Source organism: Bos grunniens, chromosome X, assembly GCF_055505025.1.
Source record: "Bos grunniens cultivar Pamir isolate PY7600 chromosome X, Bosgru_T2T1.0, whole genome shotgun sequence".
Lineage (NCBI taxonomy): Eukaryota > Metazoa > Chordata > Mammalia > Artiodactyla > Bovidae > Bos > Bos grunniens.
This window is the reverse complement of record NC_141194.1, coordinates 70,072,720-70,097,116: the sequence shown is the minus strand read 5'-3', so window position 1 is coordinate 70,097,116 and position 24,397 is coordinate 70,072,720. Positions and strand designations below refer to the sequence as shown.

Sequence of the window (24,397 nt, the reverse complement as noted above, 5' to 3'; positions counted from 1 at the left end):
ATCTTAACTTCTCTGTCTCGTGTCCTTTCTTTACTTAAACTCAGTTTTGTCTGATATAAGTATAGCCACCCCACTTTCTTTTGGTTTCCACTTTCATATCTTTTTTAATCTCTTCACTTCAGGTTTATGTGTGTTCTTAAATCTGAAATGGGCCTCTTTTAGGCAGTATATAGTTGGGTCTTGTTTTTCTTTTTTAAACCCATCCAGTCACTATATGACTTTTGATTGATAAGTTCAATCCATTTATATTTATACTAATTATTGCTAAGTAAGAACATATTTATAACATCTTATTAATAACTTTCTGACTATTTTGTATTTCCATTGTTTTGTTTTCTCTCTGTCTCTACATACTTTTATAAATTGGTTAGTTTCCATGGTGGTATTCTTTGTTTCCCCTTTCTTTGTCTTTTGTAGATCTAGTCTAGGTTTCTGAGTAGTCCATTTCCAGTTAATAGCAACTTATCTTTGCATGCCTATAAAAGCTCCACTCTTTTACTCTTTTCATATAATTGATGTTACAATTTACTTCTTTTTATGCCATGTATTTGTTTATAATACAATTTATGGTAGCTATAGTTATTTTTTCTACTCTCTTCCTTTTTTTTTACTATAATTGAGCAATTAATACAACATCCTAATATAGAGTTATGGTTTTCTGAATCTGACTTTCATCTTTACCAGTGTGTCATGTACTTTCACAGGTTTTCCTGCCACTGATAAGTGTTTTTTCATTTCAGCTTGAAGAATTTTCAACATTTCTTTCAAGGCAGGTCTAGTGGTGGTGAACTCCCTCAGCAATTGACTGGGGAAACATTTATTTCTTCCTCTTATCTGAAAGATACCATTGTCAGATAAAGTTTTCTTGGTTGGCAATTTCTATCTTTCAACATTGGATATATCATTCCACTCACTCCTGACCTTAGAGTTTCTGCTGATACTCCAGTATCTTCTTTTTTTTTTTTTTTTGCAGGATCTTCTCTTTTGCTTCAGAAGCAAAGCTGAGAGAAAGATACTGGGGTGAGAGTGATAGCCTAATTATAGCCTACCCCTATGAAGGAGCAGTTGTTCTATTATTCCTTGAAGATGTCCAAAAAGGCAAATTTAAGCCCTTAAATAAGGGCTATGACTATAGATGAATCAGAAAATTTTCAGTAAGGAATTAGATGAAGAGAACCTAGCCAACAAAAAGTAGAAGAAATATGGTCTTGGAAAAATCAAGTAAGTGGTTAAGACTGAGGAAGTACTGCTGAAGAAATGGTCTGTGTTCAAGAAAGTTATAGTTCACCTCCCACCCCTCAAACACACATCACATCCTTTAATTGTTGAGGAATAAATAAGTTGAAAGAGCCACACTTACTTGAGAATTCATCTTTTACTTTTTTCCCCTCAAAATATAGTACAGTGATGGCAGTGGGATCACTTCTGAATTGGCTTCAGGAAGGCACATAGGAGGAATGCACTTTATTTGAGGACATTTAAAGTGTGGGCAAATCCCATATTTAAATCCCATTATGTTCTTGAAGTCTACTAAAACATCAGAAATTTCTTCTTGGGAAATCCTTTACCACTTTCTAGGAAAATTTCTCTGCAGCAGTCAAAATGTGTAATTTATAACAACTTTGTTATTTCAGAAGACACTTGGGCCTCCTGAAAGTACTAGGAATATAGTGAGATGAGAGAGTTGCTAAAGTGGAAGGAAGATAACTAAGATGAGAGGAGAGCCAGAGACAATTGCCCTGACTTCACTTTTTGTTTTATTTCATTGTTTATGGAAATATGTTTTGCTAAGAGCAGAAGGATACAGTGAATGATAGCTTTTCCTCTGCTAAACTATACGGAAAATCAAAATATTGAGTCTTAAAAACTCTTAAAACTAAATAGAAAACATTCTTTCTTTCTCCTCATCTCCTTTTCTTCCCAAAAGACTATACTCTAACAAGTACAAGTATTTAAGTCATTAGAATAACTTGGTCAACAAGTGAGGATAGGGAATAATCTTAGCAGAGTGTGGATAGTAAAGATTCTGTTTATGGGAAGAGTGGAGGGCAAGTGTAAGGTAGGTTGGGGAAGTGGTTTATCTTTCCATTTGAAAATAGTATGCAACACTCCAGAGAGAAAGGGAGAGTAGAGCCTCAGAGAACTTACTATCCATGTAGTTGAGAATACTGACAAAGATTCTCAATTACATCAGTTTGCTGAAAAACTGGCTATATATACATGGAATTCTGGGGACAGAAATTTTTATGCAAATACAAAGACCATCTTTATTATAAAAATGTGTATTATAAATTATAAATATAAATACATTACAAATCAACATTTTCACAGTGTATTGGGAATAAAAACAAAAAGATGATATAAAAATGAAGTTGCACAAGAGTTCCACTTATGCACCCTTTCAGACCAATATAGTTTGTTCTGTTGTCCATAGGGCAGATGGTTCCTTTTCATGGAATTACAGGTTAACAGAATTAGTTGCTTAACCAAGTGACAATGAAAATGTATACACCATTTTAATATAATAATAATAACAATAATGAGAATAATAATAACATGGAAATCACTCCAATCAGTCCCAGATGCCTTGGTGGAGTCTGTACTGGCCTTAGAATAGTATGTCTGGAGCAAAGCTGGACCAAAAAAATTACTGAGGACTCTAGAGTCTACATGACTGGCTGCCTCTAGACCTTACTCTGGCTTGTGAATGTAGCCTGATAGTTGCCACTTAAAAGTAAAAAAATAACTTGTATCTTTTTGTTGTGGCCTAAACTTAGTATAGGCCAGGTATTAGTATAATAAATAGGTATTTGTATATATGTATGTATATATATATATATATATGGCATCCCCATCATGGTAAGCAAAGTAGGTATTTATTTACCATATGTAATCTGAAAGGCACTGCTCTAAGACCCACTTTCTTCAAAATATCGTTCTTTCTAGTCTGTTTCAGTGCTTTTAATCACTCCATTAAAACAAAATATTTACACTTTGAGATAAAATTCATCCCTAAGGCCTAGAATTCAGATATTTTTAGGCAAATTAATGTTAAGCTAACATTAGTCCTTAGTACCTTAGTGTGAATAGACTGATCAGTTACTGACTAGAACAAGGGAATAGAAGACAAAGCATATTCATGGTGAAAAGGGGTTAATAAAGTAAATCACAACATTAAATACAAACTTAGATGGGCAAACCTGAAGAGAAGTGGTAGTTCTTAGCTAAGCAGCATAAGAACACTGGACGCTTGTTCTCTCTGTACTTTTCTCAAATGACATAAATAATTTTCAAGGACTCCTGGACTGCTTCATAAATGGGCTCTAACCTCAAAATTTCCTCTAAGAAGTTCAGTAATCTCCTGGAAATATTTTTTCCTCTTTAAGATAACAGGTATGTTTAAAGTGAAATTAATACATTAATGAAATTAAATCACAGGTCTCCCCCAAATGACCCTAAAAGTGTAGTTCATGATAATATAGAAACTAGTAAACACATATTATATAGACAAGTTTCTCATTACAAGTACCCACAAAATTATTACTTCTGATCCCATTACAACACTAAATTATGGTCAAACACAAATCACTTTAAAGCAAATAGACTAGACATAGTTACAGTTACTCATTTTAAAACACAATTTACCACTTTTTTAGAACTCATTTAGCACATCCTTACCATGAACAATTAGGAGATAGATACATACACTATTGCTAGCAGTAAAAAGTCAGTCTTCTAACAGGATAATATTTTCATAACAAAGTACAAGCAAATCAACACTTGTCTAGAGAAAAGATTAGAAATTTTTCCATTCATCTAAGATATTAGAATTCACTTTGATTTCACTAATCCCCCCAAAAGTCTTAATAGCATAACTGTGTGTCTAAAATAACTCCTTTCCTGTATATATGATGGAGCTCTTCTTTGATTTTCACATTCCTTCCAGGCCAGAATTATCTGTGTTATATACCTCACAGATTTTAATTAAAGCATGTTTTAAAAGTTAGAGCTGTTTGCCAAAATATTTTTCAAAGTATTCTAATATTTAAGACCTCAGGTTTAATTGCTACTCATATTCTAGGTCTGTTTCTTGCATACTAGATCTAAACAGGTATTACTAGGCAAGGCATTTTAATAGGTGCCCGATGTCGCCAAAATTAATCTTCTGCACTTTTCTCAACAGGGGAGAAATTGACTTTCCCAGTTGCCTTGGAAGAGGCTGTACTGGCCTTAGAATAGTATGACTGGAGCAAAGCTGGATCAAAAAAATTACTGAGACAGGCATGAGTCTACATGCCTGTCTGCTTCTAGATCTTACTCTGGCTTCTGAATGTAGCCTGATAGTTGCCACTTAAAAGTAAAAAATAACTTTTATCTTTTTGCTCTTGCCTAAACTTAGTGCACTGTTTCTTGTATAGGCTCAGAAAGTGCAGTAGCCTCTCAGGTATCTCAATGTCACTCTAGAAGCATAGTGGACACTTTCTTTATTTGAAAGATATATATGTCTTTAAAGGTGCTGTCTGGAAATAGTTTAAGAGAATCAGAACTGTGATTATCATGCATATGCTTTCTCCTGGACCTTTAAAGACAATGTGGGTCACATTATATGAACTTTGATAAGCTACCTGCCCTGGATAGATTAAATATGGCAATTTATACAGTCATAGACAGTATGTGAATTAGTTTCTTGTTCTTATTTTAAACATATCAGAGGCCTTAGTTCAGATTTTCATTCTATTAATCGATGTGATAGATGATTTTTCATACTGATACTTAAATGAAGGAAATAGCTATTTGAGTCTTCAGACTCAAGAGTATAATCACATATAGAAGATCAAAATGGTCCATGTTTATAACACTGTTTCACAAAATAATATATTGCCTATCCTACTTAAAGACAACTGAAAAAAAAGACAACTAAAACATGATATTGGGATATAAACTGTGATTACTAGTATAAATAGACAACTACATTGTTTCTAAATATAAAGAAATTCAGTGTCCATTGTAACAAAACCAAGTGCTTAAAATGAGTTCAAGCTAATTATCTCTCTGTATCTTAGGTTCACAGATAAAACTACTGACTCCTGCTGAAAGCATGTGCATATAGTATGTCACTGAAATTTTAGAGCTTAAATCTTAAAGACTTTATGATAAATTACTACAAGGACATATCAACATTAATGATAGTGGAATATAATGCTCTAAATAGATTGTGTTATGAAGACATGAAATCTTCATATAGATAAGATAGAGCATAACTGAAAAGCTTTGAGTGCTTGCTGTGATTACTTCCCAGTAGCTAGGAGTATTGCAAATATGTTCTAATATACTTCAGTTCACATCCATTTTTTTTTTAATTTAACATAATTCACTTGACACGATTGATGTGGTGTGGTTGCTCACAAGTGATTTTGCATGGAGTTTTATGTTATCATGCAACTCTTGTCTTGAAAGCCGTCTTCTGAACTCATCAGTGGTAAAGTAGTATATGATTGGGTCAAGGCAGGAATTCAGACTAGCAAGACACAAGGCAACAGAATGAAATATTAGAATCACCCTTCTGGCTAGGCAGCTTTTAATTTCATTGGACTTGACCAGGAAATCTAAAGGAAAACTGAAGTGATAAGGTGCAAAGCAAATTAGGAAAACTCCTGCACATATTAGAATCATCTTCAAGGCTTTCTTTTTCTCTCCAAGGTCTTGTGCAACAGGATATTTATCTTGCAGTGATAAAACTGTTTTCCAGGTGCAAAATAGGACAATCAGAAGAGGAGTGATAAACCCAATCAACTCGCCAATGGTCATCATGACAACAGACTGAGCTAGATTGACATTCCTGGTAGGAAGATCCACAAAGCATTTGGTTCTGTGGCTAGGGGTGTCATCATTGCTTCTGAGGAGAGGAAATAGCAGACAAGCAAGGCAGATTATCAACCAGCCAGAAATGCTGATGTATAGGTCATACTTCTGTTTACAGTCATGGAAGCGAAAGGGGTGCAGGAGAAACCAAAATCTCCGCACACTGATGCAGACTAAGAAGTAGATGCTTGCATACATGTTGACATACTTCAGATAGAAACAAAACATGCAGAGGCCAGACCCGAATGGCCAGTCATGATTCAAATAGTAAAAGATCCTCAGGGGCAAGGAGAGGACTTGTAGTAAGTCAGCAATGGCCAGGTTTATCATAAATATCACAGCCCGTTTGGTTTCTTTCATATAGCCATAAAATACCCACAAGGCTAATATGTTCCCTATGAGACCTGGCACAAGAATGACAGTGTATGTCACAGCATAGATGAAGTATCGGGAATCTGTGTTGTCTCTATTGATCTCAGCACACGTGTCATTAGCAGTCATGTTTGTTTCTAGAGAAGCTGCCTTTGCTAAATGGTGGTTAAAAATCTAAATTTACAATCTACTACTGCTCTTTCTGAAAGATTGATCATCGATGGGCTGGAGAAACTGAATATAGAATAACTTCCTTTTTATTGCATTGGTCAGAGCTTCTAAACATGATTTGGGGGCTTTTCAAAGAACTACCTGCATATTTGCTTTGAATTTGTCTACATTAACTACCTGGAAGTCTAATGTGCAAGCACAGATGACAAGCTATTATAACTTCCCCTTCTTGTTACTCAGTTAAAAGGCCTTCTGAGACATTATGAGGGCTGATCCTCTCCCATTTGGATCATGAATGTGCCATATAGAAGCTCTTCAAATTCCCATACGATGATAGTCATCTCTTTACTGGTGTTTGGCAGGTTGTTTTTCTCTTTTTTTGGCTCACATAGAAGAAAGGTTTACTCTAGTACTTAGTGTGTCTACAACTCTTCAGAGATGATTGACTTGGATGGGTCAGCTTCCTGGGACTTTCTCAGTTATGTGTTGAAAACAAAGTCAGAACTGCAAATGAAAAAAAAAAAAGAAAGCCAATTATTGTCTTGCAAAAATAATAAATTTTTAAAAGTTAATTACAATTTTAATTTAATTTAAATTAAAATTTAATTTAAAAAATCTTGTTTTTGCAAAAACAAAAAAAGCTTATGTGTAGAAAAATCTATTACCATTAATGGAAAGTTCTGACATGAGTAAGGGTGATAGACACAAGTTCCATAAGGCACTTTAGAATCACAAGAGAGTATAGCTAGAAGGAATCTGAGAAGTAATCTAGCTCCTTACTACTCAAAATATGATACATGACTCAGCATTACTTAAGAGTTTATTAGAAATGCAGAAGAATCTCAAGTCCTACCTGGAACCTGCTGCATAACAATCAGCAATTTAAGAAGAACCACAAGTGATTCTTAGGCATGTTAACATTTGAGAGGCTCTGATATAGACCACAAACATCACTGATTATCAGACTCACCTGGGGAAGTTTAAAAAAAATTATAGCTTTCCTTAGACTTCCCAGTGTTTCCCCCAGAAATTCTGAGTCAGTGTTTAAGGCCTGGAATTTGTATTTTTAAAAGATCTCTATATAATTAAGATACAGCCAACCCAGCATTTGTCCTTGAATCATCATTCAGAGGCCACTGATTTGGTTCAAATATTTCCCAGATGTCTGAAAATATGTGGGCAACTAGCCTCTCTTTAAATACTTCCATTAACATGGGTTATTAAGACACTTTTCAATTATGCAAGACAACATCAGTACAAAGATTCAAAATTTCCAGAAAGTTGACCCAGTTAGGTCCACAATCTTTGTTCTAAAACAAATTTTAACTTAAGGGCATGGATAGTTACCTCAAGGCTGCTGAAATCCAGGAGGACGTAACTGACTTTAAAGATATGAGGGAAGAACAGAAATGAAATAGGAATTATAAAACATCCTGCTTTGGATTATCAAATCCATGTGGCTTGAAGTAGGCTTGATTCAGCCCCTGAAGGAATTATTATTGTTATTATTTTGCCTCAATTGCCTGGTAAGTAGAACAGCACATTTTGTTCAAGATATGTTACATACTTTAATTAAACATCCTGATGAATGATATGAACTAGGCATGCAGATTGATGAGGTTAAATACTTCAGATTTCTCATATAAGGAAATAGAGAGATGGTGTCATAAAACACAAAGAAGCATGACTGTAATAATAAAAGTTGATGCTGAAAAAGTGGTTAAAATTAGATTGTTTAGCCTCCAAACTGAAATATATCTTTGAAATATTTTCACAGGTAGTGACTTTGATTATGTGGCAGGCAAAATTAGGTGGACGACCAAAAAATCACAAACCCTGGTTTTTCAACCTCCTTTTAACTGTTTATGTATAAAAGTCATGTGTGCATGTATGCTTAATTGTGTCCAACTCTTCAACCCTATGGATTGTATCCCATCAGGCTCCTCTGTCCATGGGATTCTCCAGACAAGAATACTGGAGTGGGTTGCCATGCCCTTCTCCAGGGGATCTTCCCAACCCAGGTGTTGAACTTGCATCTCCTGTGTCAAATGCATTGAAAGTGGGTTCTTTATTCACTGAGCCACTGGAGAAGCCCATATATAGAAATCATCACCTGCTAATGTCACTGATTAGAAATCAGAAGTTAAAAAATATATCTAGTAACCTCTAACGAACATTCACCTCTCCTATCACAGTCAGTGGCTTTAAATCTACATGTCAATCGAGCAGTCGCTCTCTTCCTGAATATATATCACCTCTTCTTTTGGACATTTTATCATCATCTCAGAATTCAACTTATGAAAATGAAGCAATATCTATTTATACAAAATCCATTTCCTTCGAGGATGTGTACAAATGCACTATTTTATACATTCCTAGTGAATATTTTAGTTTCCAATATTGACTAAAGAGCAGTCTAATTATACTTACCATCTTAAAATGTTGACAAATTTTTGCTCTTGAAGCTCTTATTTCTGGGAAGTGATCCTGGATGAGGACATAATGGTAGTTCCTATTATAAGATCTATAGGTGCTATTATAGACTCTTGTATAATGTCTACAATAAACATTATATATGTACTAAAATGAAATATGGCATATCTTGTCAGATCATGTGTCTTTGATAAATCTCCTAATGTATTTTCATCTCACTCAGAGAAAAAATAAAAGTTCTTACAACAAACAGCCTATGTCACCTATCCGATCTGGCCCCTGGTTACTCTTCTGACCTCACCTTCTATGATTCTCCCCTTTGAACTCTGCTCCAGCAATTCTATCATTCTTGCTGTGAGGTGAACAGACCAATAATATTTTCGTCTCAAAGCATTTGAATTGGCAGTTTCCTGTACCTGAAATGCTTTAACCTAGTTATGTATGTGCCTTACTTCCTTGCCCCCTTCAGATCTTTACCCAAGTGGAACATTTTCATGAGTTTTTCTTTCCCTTATCTGCCTATTTAAAACTGAAGCTCACCTCTAACACTTCCTATCTCCCTTTAGTATTTATTTTACTCATTTCCAGTCATAGCTACCATACTCTTTGATTATTACTTATTTTGTTTTCATATATTTTCCCTACTAGAATGCAAAGTCCAAGATAACAAGGATTCTTGTATATTTTGTTTACTTGCCTTAAAACAGCACCAAGGACTGTGGAAAACACAAGTAAGTGCTCAGTATTTATTCAATGAAATACTTTCAGTAAGTAAAATCATTTGACTATAAACATCAATGTATCTTATACAAAAATCATCATCCCTCAAAACTTCAAACCAGTTTTTACTCCTGACTTCTTCACTGCTGTTAAGCTCATCCATGTTTTCCCAGGTTGTCTCAAAGTCTTGGAGGCATTGACTCGTTGTCATTTGTTTTCCATTTCCAAACTGGTTCCTGAGGGGAAGATAGTGTACTATGGGGGAAATAACATATGTTTAGGAGTCAGAATTATTTGAGTTTAAATTCTTGCTTTTTAAATTAATAGCTGTGCAACTTTGGTTGTATCATTAAACTTCTCCAATTCTTTAATTTCTCATTGATAAATGAGAATAATCATAGTACCTAACTTAGAGAGTCAATGTGATAATTGAGCCACCCTACATAATAAATTCTCCAAGCCATGCTTCAGCAATACGTGAACCGTGAACTTCCAGATGTTTAAGCTGGTTTTAGAAAAGGCAGAGGAAACAGACATCAAATTGCCAACATCCACTGGATCATGGAAAAAGCAAGAGAGTTCTGGAAAAACATCTATTTCTGCTTTATTGACTATGCCAAAGCCTTTGACTGTGTGGATCACAAGAAACTGTGGAAAAGTCTGAAAGAGATGGGAATACCAGACCACCTGACCTGCCTCTTGAGTAATCTGTATGCAGGTCAGGAAGCAACAGTTAGAACTGGACATGGAACAACAGACTGGTTCCAAATAGGAAAAGGAGTATGTCAAGGCTGTATATTGTCACCCTGCTTATTTAACTTATATGCAGAGTACATCATGAGAAACGCTGGACTGGAAGAAGCACAAGCTGGAATCAAGATTGCTGGGAGAAATATCAATAACCTCAGATATGCAGATGATACCACCCTTATGGCAGAAAGTGAAGAGAACTAAAAAGCCTCTTGATGAAAGTGAAAGTGGAGAGTGAAAAAGTTGGCTTAAAGCTCAACATTCAGAAAATGAAGATCAAGGCATCTGGCCCCATCACTTCATGGGAAATAGATGGGGAAACAGTGGAAACAGTGTCAGACTTTATTTTGGGGGGCTCCAAAATCACTGCAGATGGTGACTCCAGCCATGAAATTAAAAGATGCTTACTCCTTGGAAGGAAAACTATGACCAACCTAGATAGCATATTCAAAAGCAGAGACATTACTTTGCCAACAAAGGTCCATCTAGTCAAGGCTATGGTTTTTCCTGTGGTCATGTATGGATGTGAGAGTTGGACTGTGAAGAAAGCTGAGCGCCGAAGAATTGATGCTTTTGAACTGTGGTGTTTGAGAAGACTCTTGAGAGTCCCTTGGACTGCAAGGAGATCCATCCAGTCCATTGTGAAGGAGATCAGCCCTGGGATTTCTTTGGAAGGAATGATGCTAAAGCTGAAACTCCAGTACTTTAGCCACCTGATGTGAAGAGTTGACTCATTGGAAAAGACTCTGATGCTGGGAGGGATTGGGGGCAGGAGGAGAAGGGGACGACAGAGGATGAGATGGCTGGATGGCATCACTGACTCAATGGACTTGAGTCTGATTGAACTCCAGGAGTTTGTGATGGACAGGGAGGCGTGCTGAAATTCATGGGGTGGCAAAGAGTCGGACACGACTGAGCGACTGAACTGAACTGATAGTACATAAGTGCTTAATTACCAACATTCTTATTTTTAGTACTTTCTGCAACTGCATTATTTTTCATAATCATATTATTCCTTAAATTGCATTGTTTTTACTCTAGTTCAGGGGTTTATTAATTTATCTCTCTACCTCTTCCTTTATCTTTTTCCTTTAAATGAGATCCTTAAAAAGCACTAATGGCTTCCTTTTGCCCAACAAATTACAAAATACATAGTCTGGAAATCAATGGCTTCCTGGAAATCAATAGAGTGCCATCAACGTTTAAAATTTTGTCTTCCAGTGTTCTCATGTGCCAAGAACTCCAGCCAAACTGAGCTCCATACCATTCAAATTGACTTTTTCTTCCTCAACAAATAGATTTTGCTCATTCTGTTGCCCAGCTTGGAATATCATTTTTTTGTTTTGCATAGCAGTCCTACTTATTTATGAAGACCTCTCTCAAATTTCCAGTTCGTCATGGAAACTTTATTGTTGTTGTCCTAACTCCTTTTAAAATCCCCATTTATACTTCCATTAAAGCATATACTTCTGCTTTTTGGTTAGTAACTCGTTTTATTTATGCCTCTGCCCCTTTTCACCCCACTCTACCACAACAAGGCCAGAAAATTCTTGAAGTCTGGGGTTTAGTCTTATGTACTTCTATATCCTCTGGAACACTTAGAACTATGTCTTGAATGTATTGGGTTCATCCAATATTTATTAAGCAAATAGTTATTCAGCATTTATCATTTGCCAGGCAATGTGCTTGCTACTTTCACTTTTGAAAATCTTCAGAGTCAAATAGCTTACAGTATTTCCAGGAAACCTGCCCAGCAACTGTGTCTAAGAGCTGAATACAGTTCAGTAAGCAAATACTTTTAGAAAGTCTTTACCTGGTTAATTCTTCTAGAGAGAATGTTCCATCAGAATTTTTATTTTAGAAAGAGGTATTCTGTATACATACCATATCTAATCATGTTCCCAACTTCCCTTATCTCTGGCATCTATGACTCCCCAATAGGCCAGATACATGAAGGGAGGAAATATCTTTGTGTGGACAGACAAAGCAGCTATCTACAGTTATTATTTTACTGGAAAGTTTCACTTAGCCAAGTCTAAATGTTTCTTTTCAGATCTGAAGCACAGTTCCTCTCCAGCAGATTGGGCATCTTGTTCCTCTGCTCTGAGTAGTGCACTTTTAATTATTTGGAGAAAGAGGGAAGGTCATCACTCAATTTCACATCACCAATGATAATGCCCAGTCATGTTGCTTTTTCTCAAATATCCTAGTTCACAATCACTTCTCATCCTAGAGACCAGGGCATACCAACTGATATTTGATTGGGGGACTGCAGAAGGTGTTGAAATCTGTACTGATAATTAAAACTTAGTTTAGCCACTATCCACTTTCTTGTTTCTGCCATTCATTAAAAAACTTAGTTTTTTCTTAGACAGCTCTCATGTCTTAGGGTCTTGCTCTTATCCACGTGATTTATAGGTGTCTATGTTTAGTCTTTCCTTTTTTCTTAAACAAAGCTTCTCAAAATATGATCCCTGGGCAAACATAGTGCATATAACTTTCTATTTAAAATACAAGTAACCATTTTACAAAGTTCAATTCTACACATTACATTTAAAATATTTTCAGTTTTATAGAAGTGATGAGAAGATCACAAGCTGTTATGGTGGGAAAACTGTACGTATTTCCTGTTCTCAGTGCTGACAGGGCTGTGGGGATTTTCCTCAGCTCTTTTGAATGTTCACCTTGTGTCTGAGGCCATACATGAGCATTTGGGCAAGAAAGTTTTTTTTTTTTTTTTTAAGTAAAATTATAAGCTTCCAAAAAATAAACTAAGGTCCAAGATAATCAAGTCTTTCTGCCCACCCCCCCCCTTTTTTTTTTGCAGCTCTTTCTTGCAATTTTCTGTTTGAGAGGGTATCCAAACAAAGTATCCAGTGCTTCACATGATTAATAGTCTGTGAAAGTGGATAAGTAAACCAGTCCATTCTGAAGGAGATCAGCCCTGGGATTTCTTTGGAAGGAATGATGCTAAAGCTGAAACTCCAGTACTTTGGCCACCTCAGGTGAAGAGTTGACTCATTGGAAAAGACTCTGATGCTGGGAGGGGTTGGGGACAGGAGGAGAAGGGAACAACAGAGGATGAGATGGCTGGATGGCATCACCGACTCGATGGACGTGAGTCTGAGTGAACTCCGGGAGTTTGTGATGGACAGGGAGGCCTGGCGTGCTGCGATTCATCGGGTCGCAAAGAGTCTGACATGACTGAGTGACTGAAATGAACTGAACTGAAACAAACCTTATGAGTTTTAGTAAAAAGGGCAAGCATGAAGTCGAAAATTAAACCAGTCTCCAGGACCTCAGTCCAGGGTTGGCCTTGCTTTGAGATGTAGGTAACTACCTACTGTGATGTAAATTCATGAATTGCCCAAACTCCTTGCTTTAAGAAAGAAGAAAGAAAAAGCCCTTTCCCATTTGTTGGCTGGAGTCCAAACTCCTTTTTCTTAAGGATAAGCCTTTAGCCTTATACAGAGAGTTTTGGCTTGGGATATCAGCCTCCCACCTTTAAAGATAGAGTCCTGTAATTTAAACCTAGTAACTTTTCTTGAGGAATGTCACTACTTCATACAAACTCAGAATTTCTGGATCATGTTGTAATAGACCTCAGAACTTTTGCATCCTTTGCCTTTCTACTTAGTGTATCTGATGTTTCTGGTCTTGGTACTTAGTAATTTCAACTTTCCACCATTACTTGTGTTTTACTTGTAATTTGGAGCCATTTCTCCACACTATATTATTCAAAGTGTATAGTATTTGGTTTATTAAAAGGAAAGTAAATGTGGAAGCTTCTCAGAAGACACTGGGGTCTTCAGAAACTTCATAAAGGATCCTTATGAAAAATTATTTAGAATTAAATTTTAAATACTAAAGTACAAATGGCAAAAAGGAATTAGTTAGCCCTCAGTAAAAAGCCCTAAAAAGTACTCATAGAGACTTCAGTAACTACTCTGAAAAATTACCAGAGAACATTTGATATCCCAAGAACAAGGCAATTAATCTGACAAAGGGCAATCTTAATTTTGAATTTTAAATGGCAGATAATGTATATTGTCCAAGAAGTGACCATATACCAGGAACAATTACTGTGGTCCTACACTTCTCCTTTCAGCAGCAACAAACTGAGTCTTCTGGAAACTCTTGGCTCTTAGAGATATCTTTCTAATTATTGACACTAAAGTGTCACTGAAAAGGAAGATTATTGGATTCCTTGACTAATTTTCTAACAGTGACAGAAATGCTATGACAGGTACATGTCCCTTGGCTTTAGATGGAAGCAGAGAGGATGGCACATAACTTCTAATGCATCTTCTTCCCATATTCTTCTTCTTTTATAAGCCACCACATTTGAGAAAATAATTATGAATATAAAATGTTAGTAGAGTAGGTATATGTTTCCTTTGCTCTGTCTCCAAAAGGAAGAGTATGGGGGTGTTAAGTGGGGCAAGTCCCAGACTAAACTCATAGACTCTTGTGTCAAATCTACTCTACTCATGATCTAAGAACAAGGTAATGACATATTCACCTGGAGGTCACTGTAGCCCAAATCTGGAATAAGGATGCCTCAGGTACAAAATATCAAACATCAGATTATTCTGTAGGTCCTCACCAGAACTGTTGTCATATATGTTGGAGATGGCATCATATATATGTTGATTGAAAACAAATAGTGAAAATTGGGTAATATAGAACCCTTTCATATGACACTCTTTTCATCCCACACCAGTCTTTAAAGTACTAAATTCACAAATATCCAGACATTTTACTTTTCTTTAAGACAGGGCTGAGGTGTCCTAGAAGGATCACAGACTCCATCTGAAGTTAAGCCTGGGATTATGTCAGCCCCTGGAGCTTGATGCATGGCCAATAGTTGATTGGAATTTTGTATATTTGTTTTCATTTCATAATGCTCTGTTAGTAAATAAGGTAATTTTTCAGTGAGTGGAAATATTTGTAAGATTGGTATATAATGAAGAACAAGTCAATGTCCTTCATTAATCTTATTCTTTGGCTTTAAAAGCAGATCTATAGCATTCACTGTTTTCTAGCAGTCTGTAGTAGTTGAAAAGCATAAAAAAGAAACCCTGAAAATCCCTTCTTCCAAAGTCTTTTGCAGACGTTATTACAGAAAGATGATTAGATTCTATTCTGTCTTGACTCAAAACATAGTGTTCATACGTAAAATGAATAGGTAAGCAAATAAAGAATACCCACCAGCAGCTGCAAACTTTTTGTACCTTTCTAGCATAGTATCAGTAGCACTTAGCAGTATTTCAGGAGGAACAAACATTCATATTTTATCTCTGTTTACAACATTTTAGCATAAGCAATAGCCCAACTTCCTTTTTATTATGTTAAATAGCACACCTTTCTTATTTTAGATGAACATATTTCTACAGATATCTTTATCAGATACAGGATAAAGCAAATCATGAACTTATGCAAAATCTTTCAAATATTCACACTGATGGTTTAAAATATCTGACATTCAAAGCTCTATTTTGTCTCTTTAGCATGATCTCTTATTATACTCTTCCAAATGTCTTAGGCTTTCACCATGCCAGGCTGACCTTGAATATATTGTGTACCTTTTAATGTCTCTCTCTTTCTTTTAATTTAGTCTGAAAGTTTTTAAGGTCCAGTCCCCCACCCTCACTTTCCCACTTTGAAAAAAAAAATCTTGATAGAAAAGAGAATTTTGATAATTTCATTTCTTCCTCCAAGACTCTGAGTCATTCAGATTGGAATTAGCTCTCCTTCCCAGGTGGCACTAGTGGTAAAGAACACTACTGCCAGTGCAGGAGACACAGGAGGCTCGAGTTCGACCCCATTTCTGGATTGGGAAGATCCCCTGGAGTAGCAAATGGCAACTTACTCCAGTATTCTTGCCTGGAGAATCCCATGGACAGAGGAGCCTGGTGGACTACAATCCATAGGGTCACAAAGAGTTGGACATGACTGAAGCGACTTAGCATGCATACAAACCTTCTGATGGGGCCTGACTAATAGTATAGTTAGTTGTCTATATAACTGCTAAATTGTTAGCTTTTTGTGAACAGGAACTCTGTCCTAATCATCCACATATCTGTCACAACACTTCAGTCAGTTCAGTCACTCAGTCGTGTCTGACTCTTTGCAACCCCATGGACTGCAGCATCTTCCCTGTCATCACCAACTCCCGGAACTTGCTCAAACTCATGTTCATCGAGTCTGTGAAGCCATCCAACCATCTCATCCTCTGTTGCCCCCTTCTCCTGCCTTCAATATTTCTTAGCATCAGGGTCTTTTCAAATGAGTCAACTCTTCACATAAGGTGGCCAAAGTATTGGCGTTTCAGCTTCAGCATCAGTCCTTCCAATGAATATTCAGGACTGATTTCCTTTAGGATTGACTGGTTTTGATCTCCTTGCAGTCCAAGGGACTCTCAAGAGTCTTCTCCAACACCACAGTTCAAAAGCACCAATTCTTTGGCACTCAGATTTCTTTATGGTCCAACTCTCACAACACTTAGACCAGTACTAAATGCTCATTGGCAGACCTTTAGTAGATGCCTACTAAATTTGAATACAAATTCTCCTGCATGGCTGTAAGATATTTTTTTTTCCAATTATCCAGTTTTGTATAATTTTTGAAGTATGTCACTTAAAGGCTCTTGAAATTATAAAATCTAAAAACATATTTAGTGATTTCCAGCTATTGTTTTAATAATTGATAGTGGCTACTGCAAAGCATTTGAAGATTACCAAACCTCTTTTTAAAGAATTTCCTTTTTTTATTTACTAAGGATCACATCTGAATTTTTTAATAGCAGGAAAATTTGTTCTTCCTTCTTAGTCATCTCTCAGTGGATAAAATAATTGTTCTGGATGCCATACCATTGAACTGATTATGATTTCATCCACAGTTTCCTCAAAACAATCAAATATATTCATATAAGTGTTTGGAGATCAAATTGAAGAAATTTCAAAAACAATCAAAAAGAAAATCCCTCCTTCATGGCAACAGTGACCCTGCTAATCTTCCATGCTCACCTATCATTTAAAAAATAATTCAGCTACAATGTTACCATATTTACCTGCAACCTCTGAACTAAGGCAGAATTGTTGTTGTTATGTAGTCACTAAGTCACATATGACTCTTTTACTACCCTATGGATTGTAGCCCGCCAGGCTCCTCTGTCCATGGGATTTTCCAGGCAAGAGTATTGGAGTTGGATTGCCATTCCCTTTTCCAGGGGATCTTCCTGATCCAGGGATTGAAAGCGTATCTCCTGCATTAGCAGGCAGATTCTTTACCATGGAGCCACAAGGGAAGCCCCGAGGCAGAGTACAGAACTCAAAACAAACTTAGTGCCTTTTTAAAAAATCTCAACTTTCAGTATACATTTAAACAGCTGAATTGTATTACAATTAAAGGAAATGCAAATAAAATCAACTCAAGTTTAAAAAATATTACCCTCCTACCACACACACACACACACACACACACCAGAATGGAAGAGCATACTTCTTTGTGGTAATGTGGTGCTATTTTTATTTTTTTTTAAACCACCACCTGCTGCTTTCTTTTGGCAGGAAATGACAACTCCCTCCCCCATCATACCCAGGGGACTTACCAAGTACTGAAACTGTGTTGAACAAGCACTTGTTCCTAAAACCTGCAGTTGAGAAAAGATTATATTTTTCCCTATTACATTTACCTGCTGGCTTGCTCACTTTTATTTCTGACATAAGGCAATTGCTTACATTTCTGTCATTATCTAATCAGAGTACAGCTGGATTTCTGGATACCTATATGCCTAGGGAATTAATTTGGCCTAGAGTGAGTTTAGAAGCAATTTAGGCAGAAGCTTGCTCTTTATTTATTTCTTATATCTTTCCCTTAAATGTGTCTTATGGAAGGCTAAAGAGAGAAGGTACTTCTAAACCAAAACTGGTGACAGTAAATAAAAGGATTATTTCCAGTGAATGGTGTTATTTTCAGTGCTTGGCTGGTTTGAGATGACTCTTTACATCACTGGATTGAAAACTAAGTGGCTCACCACTTCTTGATATTCATTTAAATTTAATCATTTCATTTTCTTCCTGTTTTCTTTGCAACATTTTAACAATTGTTTGTTTCAGTGATTGACTTCAGTGACAGAGAACTGCAAATATGAGAAATATGATTCTTTTCATTTTAAGATATTCATCAAGTGTTAATGTGCTTCCATCATTAGTTCCATGACTGGCCTCTTATCTAACTGCCCATCGATTATTTTGACAAGACTTCACAGATAAGCTAAGAGGAAGGTTGAAACAAATGGCTAGCAATCCTAAATAGCAAATTTATCTAAAACTGGGACCCTTCTTTTTCCTTGTCCTTCTCAATACTGGGCAGATCATTGATATCATTAATAACTCAAAATTTAAACTTTAAAGTTTTCTTTAATCCCCTTCTTCACTCTGTCCTATTTCTCTTCTCTGCCCCCTGTTTAGACTGCAACTTACTTCATCTGACCTTCTCTGTCACATTGTTATTTTGTTTTTTTCTTATTTCTAGTTCTATCTGACTTTCTCATTACTTTCACAACATCTTCAACTGTATTATCAACATATCCTACATACCACACACCAATATATTCATCTCTAGTAAATTTCCTTTGCCTGGGAGCATGAATGGTATTCTCCATTTGAACTTATTTATCTGGGAAAAGTAACCCAAGAAACACAATGCAGCACATGCATGCTTTTAACATTTAAGACTTTGGATTCCTTACAGTGGTAATATATTTTAAAAATAAAGTTATCACAAACAACAAAGTGTAACTATATTCAATATCTTATAATAACCTATAATGGAAAATAACTTGAAAACACACACACATGCACACACACACACACACACATAGTCATTTTGCTTTACACCAGAAACTAACACAGCATTGTAAACCAATTATACTTCAATAAAAATAAAAAATAAAGGACATCTAGGAACATCCTACAGCTAAAATTTTATTTAATGGTGAAAGACTGAATTCTTTCCTCCTAAGATTGAGAGTAAGTAAATAATGTCTGCTCTCTTTCCTTCTATACAACATTGTACAACTTGCGAATGCAACCAGGCAAGATAAAAGAAAATAATGCATTCAGACTAGAATGGAAGAATCAAGATAATCTTTGTTTTTAAATGACATGATTGTCTATTTAAAAATACAGTAAAAAAAAAAAAACTGCCAGTTAAAAAAATGAATAAAGCAAGGTTTCCAGAAAACATGTCAATAAAGAGATATCCGTTTATATTTATGTACTATTAATGAACAGTTGGACACTGAAACTTAGAAAATAATGTTTATAATACCATCAAATTATGAAATACTTAGAAATATATCTGGCAAGTGATGTGAAAAAGCTGTACACTAATATTTACAAGATGTTGCCGAGAAATTAAAATGCTTAAATAGATGGAACAATATGTTTCAAAACAAACAAACAAATTTATCAGTAAGCAAGCAACCAATTGAATTTGTCTTTCCTAGGCTGTCACTTTGAAAAGTTATATGCTTATTCCAATTACATTCCTATTGCTCAGGAACATTTTGGAACTCTCCTTTAGAATTACACTCAGAGTTTGCCCCACATACTTTAGAATAATCCTGTGGTGAAAAGTCTTTGTCTTTTAATGGTAGTTGAATTTTGGAAACAGTTAAAAGTTATTCAGAAATAAGTCTGAAGAATGAAGTTTAAGGATCAAGTTAAAAATGCCTTTTTTGGCCAAAAACAAGATATGATCACAGTGTATTAAGACTCAGTTTTCTTAATTAGCTCAACTCAGTCTCAAAGATAATTTCAAAGAATAAGTTATAAGACTATTTGGTGAAACACGACATCACTATTAGGACTTCCTTGGTGGCTCAGATGGTAAAGTGTCTGTCTACAATGCAGGAGACCTGGGTTCAATCCCTGGGTCGGGAAGATCCCCTGGAGAAGGAAATGGCAATCCACTCCAGCACTCTTGCCTGGAAAATCCCATGGACAGAGGAGCCTGGTAGGTTACAGTCCATGGGGTCGCAAAGATTATAAGCATATAGCTTTGAAAAATGAAGATCTGAAGGTGATACTCATTAAAAATATAAATGATGATATACTTCCTTAAATTAATAATAGCAAAGGTAACTTAGTGAAATGAAAATAATATCAGATTGAGAGTGAGAAAACATCAGTTCTTGTTTCACTTCTGCCATTGAATATCTGTGTGACCTTGAGCAAGTCAATTTATCTGGGCCTCCATTTTTTTCTTTGAAATATGTAGGTTAAGCCAAATAATGTTTAACAGCACTTCTAGCACTAGTATGTTGTCCTTTTAGTTCTGAATTTTATTTTATTATTATTATTACTATTTTTGGCTGCACCACATGCTTTGGAATCTTAGTTCCCTGAAAATGGCTTGAACCCATGCCTGTTGCATTGGAAGCACAGTATCCTAACCAGTGGACCACCAGAGAATTCCCTTACTTCTGGATTTTAAATAACTCTGGCATTCTATGCCATATATATATGTTTTCATGTTAGTGTTAGTCATATCATTCAGACTTTTAGTGACCCCATGGACTGTAGCCTGCCAGGCTCCTCTGTCCATGGAATTCTCCAGGCCAGAATATTGGAGTCAGTATCCATTCCCTTCTCCAGGGGATCTTCCCAACCTAGGATTGAACCCATGTCTCCCACATTGCAGGCAGATTCTTTACCATCTGAGCCACCAAGGAAGCCCAAGAATATGGAGTGGATAGCCTATCCCTTCCCCAGAAGATCTTCCAAATCCAGGAATCGAACTGGGATCTTCTGCATTGCAGGCAGATTCTTTACTGGCTGAGTCGTGTTTTCATGTACATGCATATATAATTATGGCACAATATGTAAATATTTTACAAATAATGAGGCATCATTTGTAGTTGACAATAAAATGGACTCTGGAGCCAGTCTTTGTGTTTCCAAACTGAGGCTCTGCAACTGACTAGCTGTTGAATTTGGGCAAGTAACACAAAGATTTCTACATTTCAATTGCCTCATCTGTAAAATGAGATAACAATGCCTTTCTCTATGGGTATGAGGAGTTGATATTTCTAAGATTCTACACCAAGTGCTATATAAATATATTAAATAAAATGAACAAGTTCTTAGCATTACACAGTGTAAAATAATTATAAATATTCATAAATGTGTGGCCAAAAACCAAATGCTAGCTAATGTCTCCAGGAGGAAATCATTTAAACAAATTACATAAATTACAAGTTGCATACCTATTAATACAAATTGCAAACTACATACCTATTAATACAAAGAATTTATTGTTATTTGTCTTGTTTAGCTTTTTGTTTGTTTGTTTGCTAATTGTAGTAGTTGAGTATTTCTCTTTTTCTCTCTTGAGCCTGAGGTTATATCTTGTTTATGGACTTTTATGGTTATTCAGAAATGAAAATGCATTTGAATTGTCCTTAGTTAATTTGAATTTTATATCATGATTGGAATTCAGGCTAAAGCAGCACTTTCATTTGTAATACTTCCCATGGAAGTATGGTCCATTAATTGAGCCAACAGATATTTATTTCACAAAAGACAATAGAAATATATCAGTAGCGGTGTAACCTACTCAACCTATCACTAGTCACTGATTTATGATTGTTACAAACATTATACATTTTGGACAGTTGCCTAAATTTTTCTCTTTGTCTTACTGAGCTCTCCAGTTATGCTCATCACCTCAGGGGAAATGTCTCAAGTAATCTTGAGAAGAGGCTCTTCCGCCTTTTATGAGAAAGTACAACAAGAAAGCAAGGATGGAGTGGCTTCAGGTTGGCTTTCACATATCCATAAATCCATACACTAAATACTTGTTAGCCATGCACACATTAACATACAAATGATACGTTCACTACAAAGTATTGTATTATTTATTAAAACACTGACCTCATGGTTAGGAATATAACCCAAAGCGACCATATTTAGGGGCTTTTTTTTTTATCCATGTTTAAGTGATCTGTGTAGTCATTTTGCACATGATTTTTTATTATGTAAGTTTCAGGTATATGACATTATAATCAAACATTTGGATAACTCCAAAATGTTCACCACTACAAGTCTAGTTACCGTCCTTCACAACAAAGTTGACCTTCTTCATCCATTTCAACCACTCCCCCAACCTCCTTCCCTTCTTATAACCATTAATGTTTGCTGTATCTACAAGGTACAGGAATTGAACATAGACCATAGGAGCATGCGTACAAAGCCACTTCAGTCATGTCCAACTCTTTGTGACCCTATGGACTGTAGCCCACCAAGCTCCTCTGTCAGTGGACTTCTCCAGTCAAGAACACTGGAGTGGGTTGCCATGTCCTCCTCCAGGGGATCTTTGTGACCGAGGGATTGAACCCACATCTCTTATGTCTTTTCTATTGGCAGGCAAGTTCTTTACCACTAGGGCCACCTAGGAAGCCCATATCTTTTGGATTTAGTTCAGTTCAGTCACTCAGTCATGTCCGACTCTTTGCAACCCCATGGACTGCAGCACACCAGGCTTCCCTGTCATCACCAACTCCCAGAGCTTGATCAAACTCATTTCCATCAAACTGGTGATACCATCCAACCATCTCAACCTCTGTGATCCCCTTCTCCTCCTACCTTTAATCTTTCCCAGTATCAGAGTCTTTGCCAATGAGTCAGTTCTTTGCATCATGTGGCCAAAGTATTGGAGCTTCAGCTTCAGCCTCAGTCCTTCCAATGAATATTCAGGACTGATTTCCTTTAGGGTTGGCTGGTTTGATCTCTTTGCTATCCAAGTGGCTTTCAAGAGTCTTCTCCAACACCAGAGTTCGAAAGCATCAGCTCTTCAGTGATCAGCCTTCTTTATGGTCCAACTCTCACATCCATACATGACAGTGGGAAAATCATAGCTTTAACTATATGGATCTTTGTCAGCAAAATATTTTGGATATTAACCCCTTATCAGATATACTGTTTGAGAATATATTCCCCCATATAGTAGGCTACTTTTTTGTTTTGAGAATGGTTTCCTTAGCTGTACAGGAGCTTGTAAGCTTGATGTAGTTCCATTTGTTTACTTTTGCTTTTGTTTCCTTTGCCTTTTGGTGTCAGATCAACAAAATCATTGCTAAGACTGATGTCAATGAGATTACCACCTATGTTTTCTTCTAGGAATTTGATGATTTTAGATCTTATATTCAAATTTTTAATTCATTTAGGGTTAATTTTGTATGTTGTGTAAGCTGGTTTCATTTGTTTGCATGTGAAAGTCCAATTTTCCTACCACCATTTATTGAAGAGACTGTCATTTCTCCACTGTTTTGCTCATTTGTTGTGAATTAATTGTCCATATGTGTGAGCTTATATCTTAGCTCTCAGTTCTGTTTCATTGATCTGTGTGGCTGTTTTTATACCAGTACCATACAGTTTGAATCACTATAAATTTGTAGTAGAGTTTGAAATCAGGGAGCATGATGCCACCAGTTTTCTTCTTTCTCAAGGTTATTTTGGCTATTCAGGATCTTCTGTTTTGTTTTGTTTTGTTTTTTTCTTTACTTTTAAACTTTACACTATTGCATTGGTTTTGCCAAATATCGAAATGAATCCGCCACAGGTATACATGTGTTCCCCATCCTGAACCCTCTATTTGATACAAATTTTAGTATTAGTTGTTGTAGTTATGTATTGTACTGCATTGTTTTAGTTCTATGAGATATGCCATTGAAATTTTGACAGGCATTGCACTGAAGCTGTAGACTGCTTTGGGCAGTATGCACATTTTAACAATATTAATTCCTCCATTCCATGAGCATAGAATATCTTTTCACTTGTTTATATCTTCTTCCACTTCTTTCATCAATGCCTTATAATTTTCAGTGTATGGGTATTTTAAGTCCTTGGTTAATTTTATTCCTAGTATTTTTATGCAATAATAAATGAGATTGTTTTCTTAATTTCTCTTTTTGATTGCTCATTAATAGTATATAGAAACACCACAGATTTCTGTATATTGATTTTGTATCCTGTGACTTTTGTGAATTCACTTACTTCCAAAAATTTTGGGGTGCAGTCTC

The 24,397-nt window shown here is 36.0% G+C and overlaps 1 protein-coding gene across 11 annotated transcripts in view; it reads right to left on the bottom strand.

The window, feature by feature from the left end:
• Positions 1-2,238: 2,238 nt before the first annotated feature.
• The window catches only part of GPR174 (G protein-coupled receptor 174), a 37,682-nt gene continuing 15,523 nt past the window's right edge, over positions 2,239-24,397 (bottom strand). For 2 of the 11 annotated variants that reach the window (XM_086388145.1, XM_086388143.1), the window contains exons 3-4: positions 8,836-9,813; positions 2,239-6,909 (exon numbers count right to left, since the gene is read on the bottom strand). In XM_086388145.1, coding sequence (XP_086244271.1) covers positions 5,362-6,363 — 1,002 coding nt within the window. In that variant the 5' untranslated portion in view covers positions 6,364-6,909; positions 8,836-9,813 and the 3' untranslated portion in view covers positions 2,239-5,361. Of the gene's footprint in view, positions 6,910-7,752; positions 7,788-8,835; positions 9,816-24,397 lie in introns of those variants that run through there. The other 9 variants (XR_015159083.1, XM_086388144.1, XM_086388148.1 and 6 more) reach the window with 9 other exon arrangements.